This window comes from Monodelphis domestica, chromosome 6 (genome assembly GCF_027887165.1).
Source record: "Monodelphis domestica isolate mMonDom1 chromosome 6, mMonDom1.pri, whole genome shotgun sequence".
In the NCBI taxonomy this organism is placed as follows: domain Eukaryota; kingdom Metazoa; phylum Chordata; class Mammalia; order Didelphimorphia; family Didelphidae; genus Monodelphis; species Monodelphis domestica.
This window is the reverse complement of record NC_077232.1, coordinates 24,924,968-24,942,458: the sequence shown is the minus strand read 5'-3', so window position 1 is coordinate 24,942,458 and position 17,491 is coordinate 24,924,968. Positions and strand designations below refer to the sequence as shown.

Below are 17,491 nucleotides of genomic sequence, written 5' to 3'. Positions count from 1 at the left end.
GGGTTTCAGATAGTTGTCTTCTTCAATTTTATTTTCACTTCTTATCATCTAGATTCAGTGAGCAATCCTCACTGCACCTGGCGATTTTAGACATAATAACATATACATCAGAATTTTAAGCAAGATGATATCTTGAGTCAGCCTAGCAGGGAAGTCCTGCGAAGTCAAGAGGCTCTTATACTTAAGGCAAACAGGGATCTTAGACTTGACATTTATAACACTTGAGCTAAACTATGAGCCTAATCCCCTTTCCCTCCAAAGAGAATGAAGGGTAAATTAATATGCTTGTATATTCATTATTTACAACTCTTCATAAAAGCAATCAAACTGCTAATGTTTAAGTAGAAATGGATTGTAAGTGATCTATACTTCAGAGAATTTAATCTAAGGATGAGAGCCAATGGCTGCATAAATATACTAGATATCTAAAATCCCATTTAGGATTCAGGAATGTCCTGGGACAGCCTTGAAATAAAATATTGCCTGGTATTCTGGGATGAGGGTAGTCAGTATAAACTAAGGTACTGCTTATTCTTGAAAATTTTATGATGTAAATGGTTTTCTCTTAATTGGGTAAATGTAAAGGAGGGGACAATAACACAATGGAATTTGTCTCTTTTATTTGAATAACCAAGCCAATTTTCTGGACCACACCTTCCACATGGTATTTTTCATCTCTGCATTTCTAAGTGTGTAGATAAGAGGATTTAACATAGGTGCAATCACAGTATAAAACACTGAGAACTCCTTATCACTATTTAGGAACCTGGGAGGTAGAATATAGGTGGAGATACAGGGTACAAAGAATAGCAAAACAACCATGACATGAGAAGCACAGGTAGAGAGGGCTTTACGCCTACCTTCTGATGAGTGCTTCCTAAGGTTATATAGTATGATAATGTAAGATGCAACCAATACCAGAAAAGTTGCCAAAACAACCATTCCAGTGTTAGCAATGATTAAAATGCTAGCAATATGTGTGTCTGTGCAGGCAAGCTTTAAGAGGGGTTTTGAGTCACACACATAGTGATCTATTTGATTAGGGCCACAGAAAGGTAACCTCAGGATCATAAAGAGCTGGGCAACGGAATGCCAAAATGCCACCACCCAGGCAAGCAGGATCAGCATGTTACATCTCTGCCTGTTGACAATTATCATGTAGTGTAAAGGCTTACAGATGGCTACATAGCGATCAAAGGCCATGGACACCAAGATGAATATCTCAACAGCTCCAAGTAAATGAAAAGTAAATAGTTGAGTCATGCAAGAATTGTAGGAAATGATATTCCTTCTGGCAACAAAGTCACTGATAAGCCTGGGAACTATGGTGGAAGTGAAACATGGATCCATGTAAGACAAGTGCCAAAGAAAATAGTACATGGGTTGCTGCATCAGATGACTGTATGTGATAGTGATGAAGATAATGAAGTTCCCCAGTAAGATTGCTAAATAACAGGCCATGAAAATGACAAAACATAGTGTTTTCATTTCTTCCTTCATGAGAAGTCCCAAGAGTATAAATTCAGTCACATTATTATGAATTTCCATGTATTCAAAGTAAGAAATTATTATCCAGAATTTTAATTAACCTGAAAAGATATAGAGCATGATCAATCCATTAAATAAATAATTTTTCCTGAAGGAAAAGTCAAATGCCACATCATTACTATATTTCACACCTTGTTCTTAAATTTGATCTATTTTTTAACATTTTGTAGAGACCCACTCTACATACAATTCTCATGTGAGTTTGAATCACATATGAAGGGAAGCTGTAGGCTGGAAAGAAATGGGTTAAGTTTATAGACTAGGGAGAGTAAGCTATAAAAGGATCAGAGGAAGAAGGAAACTTTACCATGGTCTCAGCATGTCAACAGTTCAGTTCTTCCTCTTCAGCTGGTCAGAGAGAGAGAGAGTGATGGAGATGAATATCTTTTATTGAGGATGTCAATCAAAACAGTCAGCACATCAGAAATTAGAACATAGTAATGACAAGCAAAAGGAACAGATGGTCACAATAGTATAGCCAGGTCTTCAGGAAGAAGCACATGTGAAATCCTTTCCTTTTCAACACATTGGCCCCTGCATTTGCAAATGCAAGTCTTTGATATTACAAAGGACCTACAGAACTGGTCTGCTAGCTTTCAGACTGCAGATCAGAGTAAAAGCTTGATTTTTGACTTCCACAATATTTAAGAACCATCCAATTAAAGATTCAGAAATCAGTCATGACATATTAGAAATATATCCCAAGTCTGGTCCATGAGGATTTTGTTCACTAGAATCAGCTTGTGAAATCATCTTTAATACTTTAATGATTTGTTATAACTGAAACCCTACACATTTTGAAAGGAGAGGATCAAAGATAATATTACAGTATGTGGAAAATATTCTAAAATTCATTGTCCATCCAATAAATGTTTCTATACCATTAAAATTCATTAATTTCTTTAGTTTCAAATACACATTAATTTAAGAAGTAAGGATGAACTATACACACTATATTTTGACACATTTAAGATATTTTTAGTCTTAACTTAATGTAAGTTGATCAAAAATAATTCAATGAAATATATTTGATTAAAAGGAAAATTGAACAATTATGAAGACATCTAGATATCAATATTTAGCTGAGGAATCTATCAAATTTGTTTTTTTTTATATTATAAAAAATAGACATCTAAATACTAAGTACCAAAGACAGACACACACAAAGAAACACATTCATCATTTTTAAATATGTATGGTATATGTGATAAGCAGTAGTTGGCCAGGTCCCTCAATATTCCTGTGACTAGGAAATCACTTTAAAAGACTGATATATATTAATTTGAGGTCTCCATGGAATTCAGCTATGTAATTCCTTAATGAAAACTCAAGTCAGCAGTCAACCTTTTATGGAGTTTAATTACAAACAGGAGGAAGAAAGGTGAGAGAGAGAGAGAGAGAGAGAGAGAGAGAGAGAGAGAGAGAGAGAGAGAGAGAGAGAGAGAGAAAGGGGAGAGAAGGGAATAGGGCTCAAATACCCCTTCTCTTTAGGCTGGGCCCAAAGGCCCAAGCCCTTAGATAGCTGAGGCAAAGAAAAGAGATCAGTCGCTATCACTCACGTGACCAAAATGGAGAAACAGTCTGTCTCAGGGGCCTCCACCTCCAGCTTCCTTCAGAGCAAGCTTCTCAGAGCACAACCTCTCAGAGCAAAACCTCTCCAACCTCCCTAGTCCTCAGACCCCGCTATCTTTTAGGAAACCATCCAAGTTCCCTCCCCTCAATTCTCACATCTACCAATCACTGTCCATGTCTTCCCTGTGCCAGTGGTGGCTCTAGCTTAACCCAGGACTGCCCAGAAGTCTGCCCCTTTGCACATGTCTGTTGAAGGTCATATTCTCAAATAATTAAATCTTGATCCTTTGCTGCAGCCCTTTCTAAATCCTGTTACCCTGAGTAGGGTGGAGATTGGAAGTTCCAAGACCTGGTTCTGTCATTCCAAGTATCTCTATTGTATCAATTCTAAAATCAATCATGACTCAAAGAACTTCCTGTTCTATGCTTAAGCATAGGTCAAAGCCCTTTCCATTGTTCAGCAAAAGGTTTCTGTCCTAAAGCAGTCCCAAGTAGGGAGGAGAAGGACCTCCCATGCCAATGGGGTTCACATTCCAATAGACTATCAGTAAGAAATTTTTCAAGTATGAAATTTCCCAATGGTTAAATTTCCAACATTTATATGTCAAAGAAATTTTAAGGTTTACACTCCATATAGCTAAGTCAGTCACTAGGTAAAATTAAATTATTTTGGACATTTAAACTACTAAATTATAACCTAAATAAGGAGACCATGAAATACACACACACAGATACATGCACACACATATATGCACATAGTACATTAAATTATATGGTGGCTATAAATCAGATGATGAAAAGCAAATTTTTTTAAAATACTTTACGAGTATCTATCTGCTATCTGCTAACAATTTTCATGAAGCTAAAATTTTACATACTGTAAGATAGTGATCAAAGGCCATAGATACCAAGATGAAAAGATTAACACCTCCTAGTAAATGAGAGGTAAAGAACAAAGTCTTATTGAGGCAGGTCTCAGGAAAAATTCCTAAGATTTTTCTTAGTTGTAGGTGGGATACACAGTTTTTACTAACTCAGATCATATACTCCCTTTTAAAATATTGTTTAAATATTATATTCTAACATGGGAATAGGTGTTGAACAATGATACATATATAACACAGGGGAACTGCTTGTCAGCTTTGGAAGGGGGGAGGAAAGGGCTGGGTAAAGTGGGAATCATGAATCATGTAAACATTGAAAAATTTTCTAAATAAAAAATAAGTAAAAATAATAAAATTATTTAATTAACATATAGAAAACATAGGAATAATCACAAAGAGCCATTATGACTTCATCAGGAATTTGCCACATTAGGAAGGTGGGTCATAAAGGAGAGAGATTGGCAGATCTAGAGTCAGGAAGATCAGAGTTCAAATCCAGCATCAGATACTTACTAGTTGTGTGATTATGGGCAATCCATTAAATCTGCCAACCTTGGTTTCTTCTGTAAAAAGTGAGGATAATAATAAGAGTTTCAGTGAGGATAAAATAATAATGTTTTAAGTGTAAAAATAAAATAAAATGTTATATTCTGTATATGGCAAAAGTTCAATATATGTATATATATGTATATATATATATATTTATATAAAGTTATTGTTAGAGGAAGCACTTTGGGCTGAGGACTGTGATTATACTAGGTGAGATCTTATAGTCATAAGGTTCATACATGGAGCTAACAGCACTGATTCATCATTCTAATCCATTACTGAGCAAAAATTAAATATATTAGAGGAACAAAATGATGCCTAAAAGAATAATCACATTTCCATTACACTTTAAGTTTTAGATAACACTTTTTAATTTGGAGGACACCGTCTGGTTATACTTAAAAAATTTATAACAATTGCTGTCATTTGGAATGAATGTCTAACATATTTCTGCATAATTTCTCTCCATTATCTAAATCCTCTTCTAAATCCCTCAATAAAATTCAACTAAATGCTTGTGCAGAATTACTTAGATTACTTTTTAATGAACAGTGTGTGCCTAAGCTTTGTTTTCTTGGAGGTTTAAAGTTGAGAGGCAATTTATTCCTGTATGTTCCATAATAGAATAGAGAAAACAATTAACTTTGGAATGATGGATTTCTCCTTCACCTTCTCTGGCTCTCTATTCTATGTGTCTGTTTAAGGATTTGCCTATGATCTGCTCAAACATGATAAGTTATAGATTGTTTACACTTAGAAGATTATTTAGATGTCATCAAATCTAAATCCCTCCTTTTACAGATAAAAAAATGGGTATCACAAAAGCTAAGTGAATTGATATAGCTAGTAAGCAATGGAGATAGTCTTCAAAATTAGATGTTCTTGATTCAAGTTTAATTTCTTCCTGTTAATAGGTTTTCAAAGTTTGAAAGGGAGAAAAAGTGAGATAGACACTATTGTCTCCTTTAAAAGCTATCTGTGAGGTGTGTGTGTGTGTGTGTGTGTGTGTGTGTGTGTGTGTGTTCTGGGTAGCTCAGTGGATTGAGAGACAGGCCTGGAAATGGGAGATCCTGGGTTAAAATTTGGCTTTAGACACTTTCTAGCTCTGTGACCTTTGGCAAGTCACTTAAACACCATTGCATAGCTTTTCCCACTCTTTTCCCTTGGAACCAATACTTAGTATTGATCCTAAGGCAGAAGGTAAGGGTTTTTAAAAATTAAAAAATAAAAGTTATCAGAGGAAGAACACAATGCATTTGTATACCTGGAAAATATGATTTTGAATCTATTGGTAATATTATTGGATTTCTCTCTCTCTTGATATATATATATATATATATATATATATATATATATATATATATATATATATATATATATATATATATCACTGTCTCATCTCTCCCTTTCCCTGTCTCTTTTTCTCACAAATACATGTACAAACAGAAACACATGCAGATGACATACAATATAAGAATTCCTTTTTATGAGATTAAGTCTCTTAGAGGTAAATAAAAAAGGAGTTAAAAGCAGTTAATAGACTTTCTTCTTTATATGCTTAATTGTTTGGAAAGATTCCAAAGAAAAATCCTCTTTAAAACATTGATATTTCCTGTAACCAAATCAGGATGAATCCACTTTTCTCCCTAATGACTGTTAGGAGGTAGAAAAAAATGTTGTCTTAGTGGGAAGTCTATAATGGGATAATATGTCTAGTGTATGCCACTGTATAACTAGTAGTCTGACTTTAGGTATTTAACTATCACTCTGAGGTCCACTTTTCTCAGTTCCAATATGGGAATCATAGTAGATACTTGGGTTACATCACAGACTCCCAGTGATAATCAGATCAGTTAGTATTTTGCAATGAACTTGAAATTCAGTAAGTCCTTTGACAGGATAAGGATCAATGATGCTACATGAAACTGTAGCCACATAAGTGCCTACTTTCTCTCCTTATAAATGTCTTAAAATGGGGGGAAACTAATACCTAAAAATATAACCACATTTCTAAAACTCTTACATCTTTAGATAGCACTTTCCTTACAATGATCCTTTTAACGTTGTGTTTTTTCACTCATCATTGTCCCTGTGAGTGAGAGTATAAAGGTGAAGGAAGGCTCAGTAATAAGTAATACATGTATGAGAAGCAGAACACATACATGTGAATGACAGATGAACAGGATTTTGAAGAAGATAACAATATAGAGAATGTAGCTTATGTTAGATTGAGGTGACTTGGTTGATGTCAAGGCTTCCATTCTTGTGAGCTTCTACAGATCTTTCCCAGCACCATTAAAGGGTTTTAATTCCTCCATCAAGGTAATTATTTTAAAGAAAATAGGTGGAAATACATTGCAGTTCCTCACCTGTAAAATGAATTGGATTAGAAAACCGCAAACCACTACAGTATATTTTGTTAAGAAAATACTAAATAGTATCACAAAGAGGCCTGAAATAACTAAAATGACTGAAGAATAACAACACAAGAAAATATAAAACATACATATAAGTACAAAGAGATACCTGATGTTAGCAGAATCATACTCCATAGAGAGCTGACAAGTAGAAGATAGTAACCTGGGGAATATGTATAGATTTAATTTTTTCTGTAAAATTGGATAGAAAAAATTCTCTTTTAAAAAGAATGCCTGGGTCTCTTTATAATCCCATGAATTATATTTTATGCAGTTAACAACAGTCTTGGGTATCCATGAGTTATTGCTTTTTTTTCATTGGCAACCAAAGGGATATTCAGGACAGACACACAAAAAAGGTTTAAAAAATCCATGTTTTTAGGAAAATCCAATGCTCAAAGCTATGAAAAGGAATATAATCTGGAAAACAAAGCAAATGGACAACAAATCAAATTATGCCATATTATAAGAACCCAGATAGTGCCTAAAAACCTGGATTGATACCTGAACAAGCAAAAATGACAAATAGTGATCCATGTGGTCCATGACAATGGCAGAAAGAAATCTCCAAAGGCATTTTCCTCAATTGGTAGAAAGCTGTGTTTTCCATGGTTTCTCTAAATCATTGGAATGGAAAGAAAAGTTCATGTTTGGCACTTATTTCCTCTCCATCTGAGCCAAAGTCAAGAGAACTAACATAAGATATTCAAAAATTCTCCTTCAATATTAAATCTTTCAAGCAAAGAATCCTCCAGGAAACACTTACGGAGCACTACCTGAATTTAACAGTATATTAGAGTCTAGGGAGATGGGGTCCCAGTGGCTTTTCTAAGTTGAACAATACATAATGTATTACCATGCAGAAGAAAATTTATTGCTTTGGGAAATGATATTAGCCTTTAACTTTTCATGTATGGTCAGGCTGTTTCTTGAAAACATATATCAGAGGGATAGCTATGAGGCTCAGTGGATAGAGGGTCAGGCCTGGAGAAAGGAAGTACTGGGTTGAAAACTGGACCCAGAATCTTCTTAACTGTGTGATACTGGGCAACTAACAACCACAATTGCCTCTCCCAACCCATACTACTCTTCTCTGCCTTGGAAACAATACTTACTATCAATTCTAAGACAGAAGGCAAAGTTTAAAAAAAAACTATATATCCGAAATTGCATTTTGACATTTAGTAGTTTTCTATCTACTTCTTTTATAGAAGAATGTCATAAGGACTTTATAGCATTATGTATACTAGATAATAGGTGTTAACTGATATTGAAAATGCACAAAACTGATGGCCTCAATATCAGAATGAATCCCCAAAATATATGTGTCACCTAGGAAGACATTATTGATCTCTCCGTTAAAATCTGTCCCTATTATATTTTTTTATATTTACTTTATTAATTATTAAATAATTACTTTCTCCTTTTGGATAGCCCAACTCTCCTCCTCCTACTCTTTCTCCTCATCCCCCTCTTCCTTTTCTTTCTTCTCCTTCTCATTCTTCTCCATCTTCCTTCCTCCTCCTCCTTCTTCTTGATCTTCTTCTTGTTCTCATTCTTGTTCTTCTCTCTATCATTCTCATCTGTCTATTTTTCTCTGCCCCCATACTGTTTCTCTCCCTATATTATAATATGTATATTAATGTAATATAATAATGTATATTAAGCAATCTATCTATATTTGCCTTCCAGGTTCATCATCAGTAGCCTTATCACTCCAAACGGATTTTACTTTGTGCCCTATCCTGAGCACTTTGTATACATATACTCAGTAATATCTATTATTGAAGTTACAATTATCAGCTCAAGGCAAATTCTTTCCAAATATATAAGTGCACCCTAAAACTGTATCATCCATTCAAGTCACTGTGTGCTGGAAAATTCCATTTGGATGTCCCCAATGTACTTCAAAATCAAAATGTCCTGCAAAATTATTAACTTTTCTTTTAATATTATGCTTCTTCATAATTTTTATTCCCAACATCATTCTCCCAATTAGTCAGTCTTATAAAATGCCTTTCTTTATTCTTTACTCTTTCAAACTCTCTACACGTAGTGATTTACAAAAAAATTTGTCAATTCTATCTCTCATACTTCCCTTTCATCAATACATTTTCTATGCTTAATACTCTCAATGCCTCAAATACTCTCTCAATAACCATTCCTCAACAAACTGCCAAGGTGCTATTCCAATGGAAAAAAATTCTGAATATATCTTTCTTCTGAACAAGGCTCTTCATTGATTTCCACTTGCTTTTATAAATATGAAACAATACAATGCAAAATAGTCTGACATTTAAAAGTCTGCCCAAAAAGGTTCTGATTTGTTTTTATCTAGGGTGAAAACACATTGCTCCTTGTCTTCTTCATCTATATTATTTCATCTGGGGGATCTCATTATCTACTGTGAAGAATGATATAACTACTTTTCCAGGTTTAACTGAATTTTGGATCTCCAGAGTCTTCTCCATAACTTCATGCCAGACATCTTTAGTCCCATGTTTAGCTTAAAAGCAAATGTCCAAAACTAAACTCATATTTTCCATCTAAACTGTCTCCATGGGTGCTAAAAGAATTCCTGCCCTTTGATCCAGCCATAGCAGTCCTGGGTTTATACCCCAAAAAGATAATAGGGTAAAAAATTTGTTCAAAAATATTCATAGCTATGTACTTTGTGGTGGCAAAAAATTAGAAAATGAGGGGATGCCCTTCGATTGGGGAATGGCTGAACAAGTTGTGGTATATGTTGGTGATGGAATACTATTGTGCTCAAAGGAATAATAAAGTGGAGAAGTTCCATGGAGACTGGAACAACCTCCAGGAAGTGATGCAGAGCAAAAGGAGAAGAACCAGGAGAACATTGTACACAGAGACTGATACACTGTGGTACAATCGAAAGTAATGGACTTCCCGACTAACAGTGATGCCATGATCCAGAACAATTCTGAGGGACATATGAGAAAAAGAATGCTATCCATATTCAGAGGAAGAATTGTGGGAGTAGGAACACAGAAGTTAAACAACTCCTTGATCACATAGGTCAATAGGGATATGATTGGGGTTATAGTCTTTAAATGACCACCCTAGTGCAATTATTATCAATAATATGAAAATGGTCTTGATCAATGACACATATAAAACCCAGTGGAATTGGAGGGGGTTGGTGGGAAGAGGAGGGAAAGAACAAGAATCTTGTAACCATCGAAAAATTCTCTAAATTAATTAATTAAATAAAATAAAAAAAACTGTATCCTCATCCTATGTTCCTTATTACTGTTCAAACACACTAGCACTGTTTCAATCACTTAGGCTACATCCTCAATGTCATCTGTGATTTCTCATTTATTCTAGCTGTCCAACCCACCCCCAATAACCAGTTAGTTCTTAAGTTCTGGCTTTCTTACCTTTCTAAAATTTCTCATGTATGACCCCTTTTCTCTTCTGACTTTACAATTACTATAGTACTGGTATTCATGCACTCATGTCGAATTGTTTTTCTCTCCAGCACAAATCTCTCTACACTACAGTTTGAAACCCTCTTATCTGTCAAACTGATTTTACTAAAAATGCATTACACCATGTTGTTTCTCTATTTTATAAAATTAATTGAATCTTGATTATCCATTATGAAAAAATAATATTGTTCTGTTTGACTTTTAAAGGCCTTCATAACTTGGACTATTCCTGCTTCCCAATCTTCTTACACTTTACTCCTCTCAAAATATTTTGTGATGCTTTTCTTAACAATGAATGCTCCAACAGTTTACTTAGGGAATTTAAATATGCTGCCATTTAAGTCTGAAACTTTCCCTTTTCTGTTCCTCCAAGATTTCCTGGATTTCATAAAACTCAGTTATTTCTCCATTTTCTGTGAAAGCCTTTTATAGGAAAGACTACATAGACCTATGTTCAAAAGGTTCTAAAATATACATATCCATTAGTAAAGCAACACTACTAAATCTGAATTGGGTGGAGTAATCTAAAGTTCACAATCACAAAGATATCAAGAAAAATGCAAAATATTTTTGTACAAAAATATTCATAGTAACTTACTTTATGATAGCAAAGAATGAGAAATAGGAATGATATTCATCAACTGGGGAATAACTGACCAAGTTTTGGTTTATAATTATAATGGGTTATTATTGTTCTATAAGCGATGATGAGCAGGATTTCAAGAATAAACAAACAAACTTGGAAATACTTAATATGAATGAATGCAGAGTGCAGTGAAAAGAGCCAGAAGAACACTGTACACCATAATAGCAATATTGTTTGATGACCAACTCTGAATGATCTAGGTATTTACAACAATAAAGTCATTCAAAATAATTCCAAGGCCTTCTGATAAAAAATGTCATCTGCCTCCAGAGAAAGAACTGATGGAGTCTGAAGGTAGACTTTTTTCACTTCCTAATTGTTTAAATTCTTTTCCAGGAAATAACTAATATTAAAAAATATATTTTTACATAATTGAACATGTAAAATCTATATCAGGTTGCTTACTCTCTCAGGGAGTGGGGAGAGAATATAGAATTCCAAAAAATTTTAGATGTTTTAATATGTAATATGTAAATGAGGAAAAAAAATCTAACACCAAGATAGAGCTGGGTGACCCTCCTGATAGATTCAACTTAAAAGGTATGTCAAAAAAAGCCAAAATTCTTTCTCAGGTTCAAGGTAAAGGAAGAAGGGAGATCTCAGGACCCCTCCCCCACCTACAGTACTTCAATGGTGGCTATAATCTCTGGGCAAGCAAGGGTGCTAGTCAGAATGGAGTACCTTGCTAGCACAGCTGTGCCAGGCTCAGGGCATTGAACACAGGGTGCAGGGAGACAGCTAGAGGAGAAAGAAAGAGAGGGCAGCCTAATCTCAGCCAAAACACTCTATTTTACCCCACATTTTTTCTCCAGATTTTGGCTCCTGGACACATCCAGCTCTGCAGATCTACTCTCCTCTTACTTAATCTATCTAATCTTACTAAAAACTCCTCCTACTTAATCTTATCAATAGTAAAGATAAGAAGCCTTCAGAGGGCAGGGAAGCTCAAGTTTCAACACCCCTTCCCCATAGAATGCTCTGAGAGCAGCTGTAAGAATCCAGGTGACTCTATCCCAGGGAAAAGTTTATAGAATACACTGTTATCAGGGCTGGAAACACAGTTACCTTTACCTACACCTTCAGGTGTTGCTGCCAGCTGGGGAAGATCTGAACTCAGGGCTCATTAATACCACCATCCTATCCTAGTCAATCATCAGTGCAATGAAGAAGCCTCTTTAAGACAGAACAGTCAAACCCACAGATCCAGCAAATAATCAGAGGAGTAAGATTACAGCAGATTACAGGGTTGGAAGAAGGAAACAAAATATGAGTAAACAACAGAAAAAGAAATTACAAATGACAGCTATCCAGGTAATGAACAAATTGCAAATGGAACAGAGGAGGACCAAGAAACACCAAACAAAAACCTCCAGCAAATTGGATACAAGGTTTGGAAGAACTCAAAACACAATGCAAAAAACAATTAATAGAGGCTGAAGACAATTGAGAAAAGAACTTAAAAAGCAAACATAGTTTATTGTTCCATGAAAAAGTGTCCTTCTTTAACGTTTTGTTTTAGTCAATACAAATCCATTCATTCATGCTTGAAATCTTGATGTTACTTATTGATCTTCCTCTGATTCTTTCCATAGCCAATTAATAACTAATATACGCTATTTTTGAATAACCTGTGAAACTTATTACCTTTTATTCTGACTGACTCCATAAGAGTATAGGTATTATTTACAATGCTTTTGGATGATTCTAATAGCAAATTAACAACTTTTCTTTTTGAATTTTAAATTTCCATTATCCCTGTAATCAGCCCGTAGTTATCAAAGTGATCCTCCTTGATCCTCTGATATTATAACACTTTTCCTTAAAATGTTATAATGAGGGGGCAGCTGGGTAGCTCAGTGGATTGAGAACCAGGGCTAGAGACGGGAGGTCCTAGGTTCAAATCTGGCCTCAGCCACTTCCTAGCTATGTGACCCTGGGCAAGTCACTTGACCCCCATTGCCTAGCCCTTACCACTTTTCTGCCTTGGAGCTAATACACAGTATTGACTCCAAGACAGAAGGTAAGGGTTTTATAAAAAAATGTTATAATGACTCCCTATTGCCTCCTCAGCAAAGTTCAAACTTCAAAATTGTCCAGATTTATTCAATCTAGCATTTGTTTTGCTTTTCAGGCTTTGCTTATAGTTGTCCTTGCTAAAAACATTGTTGGGAGATAAGTGAAAAATACTGAATATTCACATTGCCATTACATTTCATATCTGTTTTCTATGGAGAAGAAAATGTGCTTTTACCAAAATAAGGAGTAACTATTTCTTAGTTTTTTATATCCACTTTGGTAGAATGAATAAGCAATAGCCTAAACCTGTGATGGGAAGCCTATGGCATGTGTGCCAAAAAGGGCACACAGAGCCCTCTCTGTGGGCACACCTTCAGGCACCTGCCAAAGTTTGTAATTAGAAAGTAAGAAGGAACCAGGGTGGTGCTGTGCCCTCCTCTTTTCCATGTGCCTGAGGACATTCCTTACTTCACCTGCCCCTCTGCCCAGCAGCCCAATGAGAGCATTTCCTCCCTCCCCTGTCTTGGGTAAGGTGCTGGGGGGAGGGGTAGCTTACATGCTGCATGAGAATGAGGCACAAAGAGCCCCCTATTGAGTCTGTGGTGAAGTTAAGTCTCCTGCTCTGAGAGGAGCTGGTTTGAGCTCACCCTGTGGCACATAGCAAGAGAGGAGTAGAGCACTGGAGTCCCTCTCCTTCCCCTCTCCACATGTGCTTCTCATCACCCACCTTTTGCTCAGCAGTTCAATGCAAGTGCTTCTTCCTTTCCCTGTCTGAGTTAAAAGGGCAGAGGGCAAGGTGTCTATGGTCTGTGTGTGTGTGTGTGTATGTGTATGTGTGTGTGTGTGTAGCACTCAGGATGGGGGTAGTGTGGGGATGGGGCCTGGCACTCCAACTCTAAAAGGTTTACCATCACTGGCCTTTACAATCTCTAAGGATGATGACCCTTAGAAAGATGATAGCAATTTCATTGATGCAGATTATGATTGACTTGAGATAAATGAAATAAAAAATATTTGCATTCTACAAAATATTTTGGTGGCATTAATTGGTCAGGCAATTCACTCTTTTAAGAAGTTAAGAGATATGGCTTGAGTGGGAAAAGTAACATTATCATTTTTGTTCTTCTTCTTTTCATCGCATTAACTTTTTTCTCTATACCTACTCATATTTTAGAAAGGAATAATTCCACTATAGAAGAAAAGAAAGGTGGGTATAGACCTGTGTATAATTTTTAATTCCATCTGTATTTTGTCCCAATGTGTGTGGACATTTAATAGTGTTCATAACATAAAGATTTATGACTCTGACTTGGAGCTTGTTTGACTTGTAACTCATTTGAAGAATTAATTACTTTACTCACATTTGTCTGATTTAGATTTCTTAGGAAATACTGATAATGACAATAATAAGAATGATGATGAGGAGTAAGAAGTTTAGTTACTTACACGTGTCAAATAGCAAATGGGTGTGAAATAGTTTTTGAAGTCAAGTGTATCTTGTTATAAATATAGAATTATATCCATTAAAATATCTTGTTGACAAAGAACATACATTTTAAGTTTAAATTTAGGGTGCTGAAAGTTCCAATGGCATTTTTACAATGCAAAAAAATGTTTAAGGATTAATTTATGTAAGAGTTAGAGTACAATAGGTACATGAGGATATATCTTGTATTTTGTTTGTTCAAACACAGCAAGAGAAAGCAAAGAAGAGTAGATTGGAAAGTGTTATTTCTCTCCCAAGTCTGCTCCTGTTTATGTGTATTATTTTTATTTCTCCCCCATTCCTTGGCTTCTCATTCTGTAAGATCCATACTGCCCCATATAATCTCTTCCTCTGATGGGTCAGCTCTTATTTTTAAGGAATTACCCTGACATTTTCATTATCTTAGTCCTCACTAGCCTATAATCTTAACTAGGTGAATTCCTTTTCTTACTATGCCCCTCTAGATAGAAATATCTCTCCTTTATTCCTTCTTCCCAAATTTTAAACACCTTTTAATATGTTGTCTTTCATAATTAGTATATAAACTTCTTGGGGGTCAAGATTTTTAGTTGTATTTTATCCCTAGTTCTTTGCATGGTGCTTGACACAGAGTACACACTTGGTGAATGTTTTTGGATTTGACTGTAGTACTTGATTATCAAAGAAAAAACTTTGTTTACTTCACAGTTGACTTAGAACCTGGCCCTATATCACCTATATAACATTCATATAAGAAGTTATCTTAAATTTGGAATGATGAATCATGTAAGAGAAGAAAAAAACATTATTATTTCTGCTTATCTTTTCTATAATATTCCATTTGTGAAGTGACTAAATTGTACAAAATTGTACAAAGTCTTAGAAAGGATAGATATCTTAATTTCAACTTGGTATTGATGGATTTTTTAAAAAGAACAATTTCTCAATGGCCATTTGGTAACATAATACCCATTCCTTTACCGATAGCATAAAAGGGGAAAAACAACAAAATTAAAATACATTTTTATTTAAATATTATAGACAATTTGTTTGACCAAACCTTCTGCATGGCATTCTTCATCTCTGCATTTCTTAGTGTATAGATGAGAGGGTTAAGCATGGGTCCAATGACAGTGTAAAACATGGAAAACTCCTTATCATTTTTGCTGGCACTAGGAGGTCGAATATAGGTGGAAATACAGGGAACAAAGAAAAGAACAACAACCATGACATGGGAACCACAGGTGGAGAGGGCTTTGCGCCGACCTTCTGATGAGTGCTTTCGAAGATTGTATAATATGACAATGTAAGATGCCACCAATACAAGAAAGGTAGTTAATACAACCATACCAGAATTAGCAATGACCAAGATATTAGCAATATGTGTATCTGCACAGACAAGTTTTAAGAGGGGTTTGACATCACATATATAGTGATCTATTTGATTAGGGCCACAAAATGGTAACCGAACAACCATGAGCATCTGGGCAATAGCATGCCAAAAAGCCACCCCCCAGGCCATTAGGATCATTGTGTTACATCTCTGTCGATTCACTATGACCATGTAGTGTAAAGGTTTACAAATGGCAACATAGCGATCAAAGGCCATGGACACCAAGATGAACATCTCAACAGTAGCCAGAAAGTGAGCAGTAAAGAGTTGAGTCATACAGCTACCAAAGGATATGTTTTTTTCCTTAGCTATTAAATCCCTGATGAGCCTAGGGACTATTGTGGATGTATATGCCAAATCCATTAAGGACAAATGACAAAGAAAATAGTACATAGGTTGCTGGATCAAATGACTACATGTGATGGTGACAAAGATGATGAAGTTCCCCAGGAAGATTGCAAAATAGCAGAACAGGAAGATTACAAAACACATCAGTTTGAGGTCCTGGTTCATGAAAAGTCCCAAGAGAACAAATTCAGTGACATTGTTATGATTTTCCATGTACTTCAAGTAGTTTATAAACATCCAGAAGAAATCTAATTCATCTGAAATCACATAGATTATGATAAATTATCATCAATATCATGGCATATGTAAAGTTTATTGATAGATTATTTTATTTACAATGCATTATTAGGATTGATCATTTTATGCATTTAAATTGGAGAGATCTAGATCTTAGAAACTCTTTGAAAACTTGATACTTCAAATATCTACCTCCTTATGCTAATAAAGTCCCTTTATGTGTATGGTAAATTTAAAAATACAGTTTTAAATGTTATGACAATTTAAAAATGTTATATTTTTCCATTAATAACATAATTTAATGGTAAAAAAGTATTAATTTTGTAACTTTGTCACAAGAAAGCTAAGGTTAATACATTGACTTAATAAAGAAAATATATAAATATGTAACATTTAATAAAATTTATAAAATGAAACACGAACTAATTTGCTACTCATTTGGGGGAATGGGATACTAATTTATTAAATGCCAATAAAATGGAAGATGTCCTAAAATGATTTCAAAATGCTTTTTGGAAATCAAATATAAATGAATGGGAAAATACTTTTGAAGCAAAACTGAAATCCAGCTTCCTCCTCTGCCTCTCTTCCTCTCCCAGTCAATTTCTTGTCAACTCATTCTAGGTACCTAAATCCTTAAATGATTGACAAAAGAAAGAAGACAAAACAAATTAAAGAATTATCAATAAACGCATATATCATGTCAAGTAGATTTCAAACTTGATGACTCAATAATACATTTTGGGGGATGGCTCAGTAGATTGAGAGCCAGGCCTAGAGGTGGGAGTTCCTAAGTTCAAATCTGGCCTCAGACAGTACAATGTGTGATTCTGGGCAAGTCACTTAACCCCCATGGTCTAGCCCTTAACATTCTTCTGCCAAAGTATTGGTTCTAAGACAGAAAAAAAAAAGATTGTTAAGAAATAATAATAGATTGAGGGGTATTTTACAAGGGTCTGTG

The 17,491-nt window shown here is 35.1% G+C and overlaps 2 protein-coding genes across 2 annotated transcripts; both read right to left on the bottom strand.

The window, feature by feature from the left end:
- Positions 1-618: 618 nt before the first annotated feature.
- On the bottom strand, positions 619-1,548 carry LOC100020363 (olfactory receptor 4P4-like). The gene has a single exon (XM_001372859.3). It carries the CDS (start codon positions 1,546-1,548, stop codon positions 619-621), a length of 930 nt encoding a protein of 309 aa, XP_001372896.3.
- Positions 1,549-15,576: 14,028 nt separating this feature from the next.
- Positions 15,577-16,506, bottom strand: LOC100020394 (olfactory receptor 4P4-like). The gene has a single exon (XM_001372875.3). The coding sequence runs from the start codon at positions 16,504-16,506 to the stop codon at positions 15,577-15,579; it is 930 nt and encodes a 309-aa protein (XP_001372912.3).
- Between the last annotated feature and the right edge of the window lie 985 nt (positions 16,507-17,491).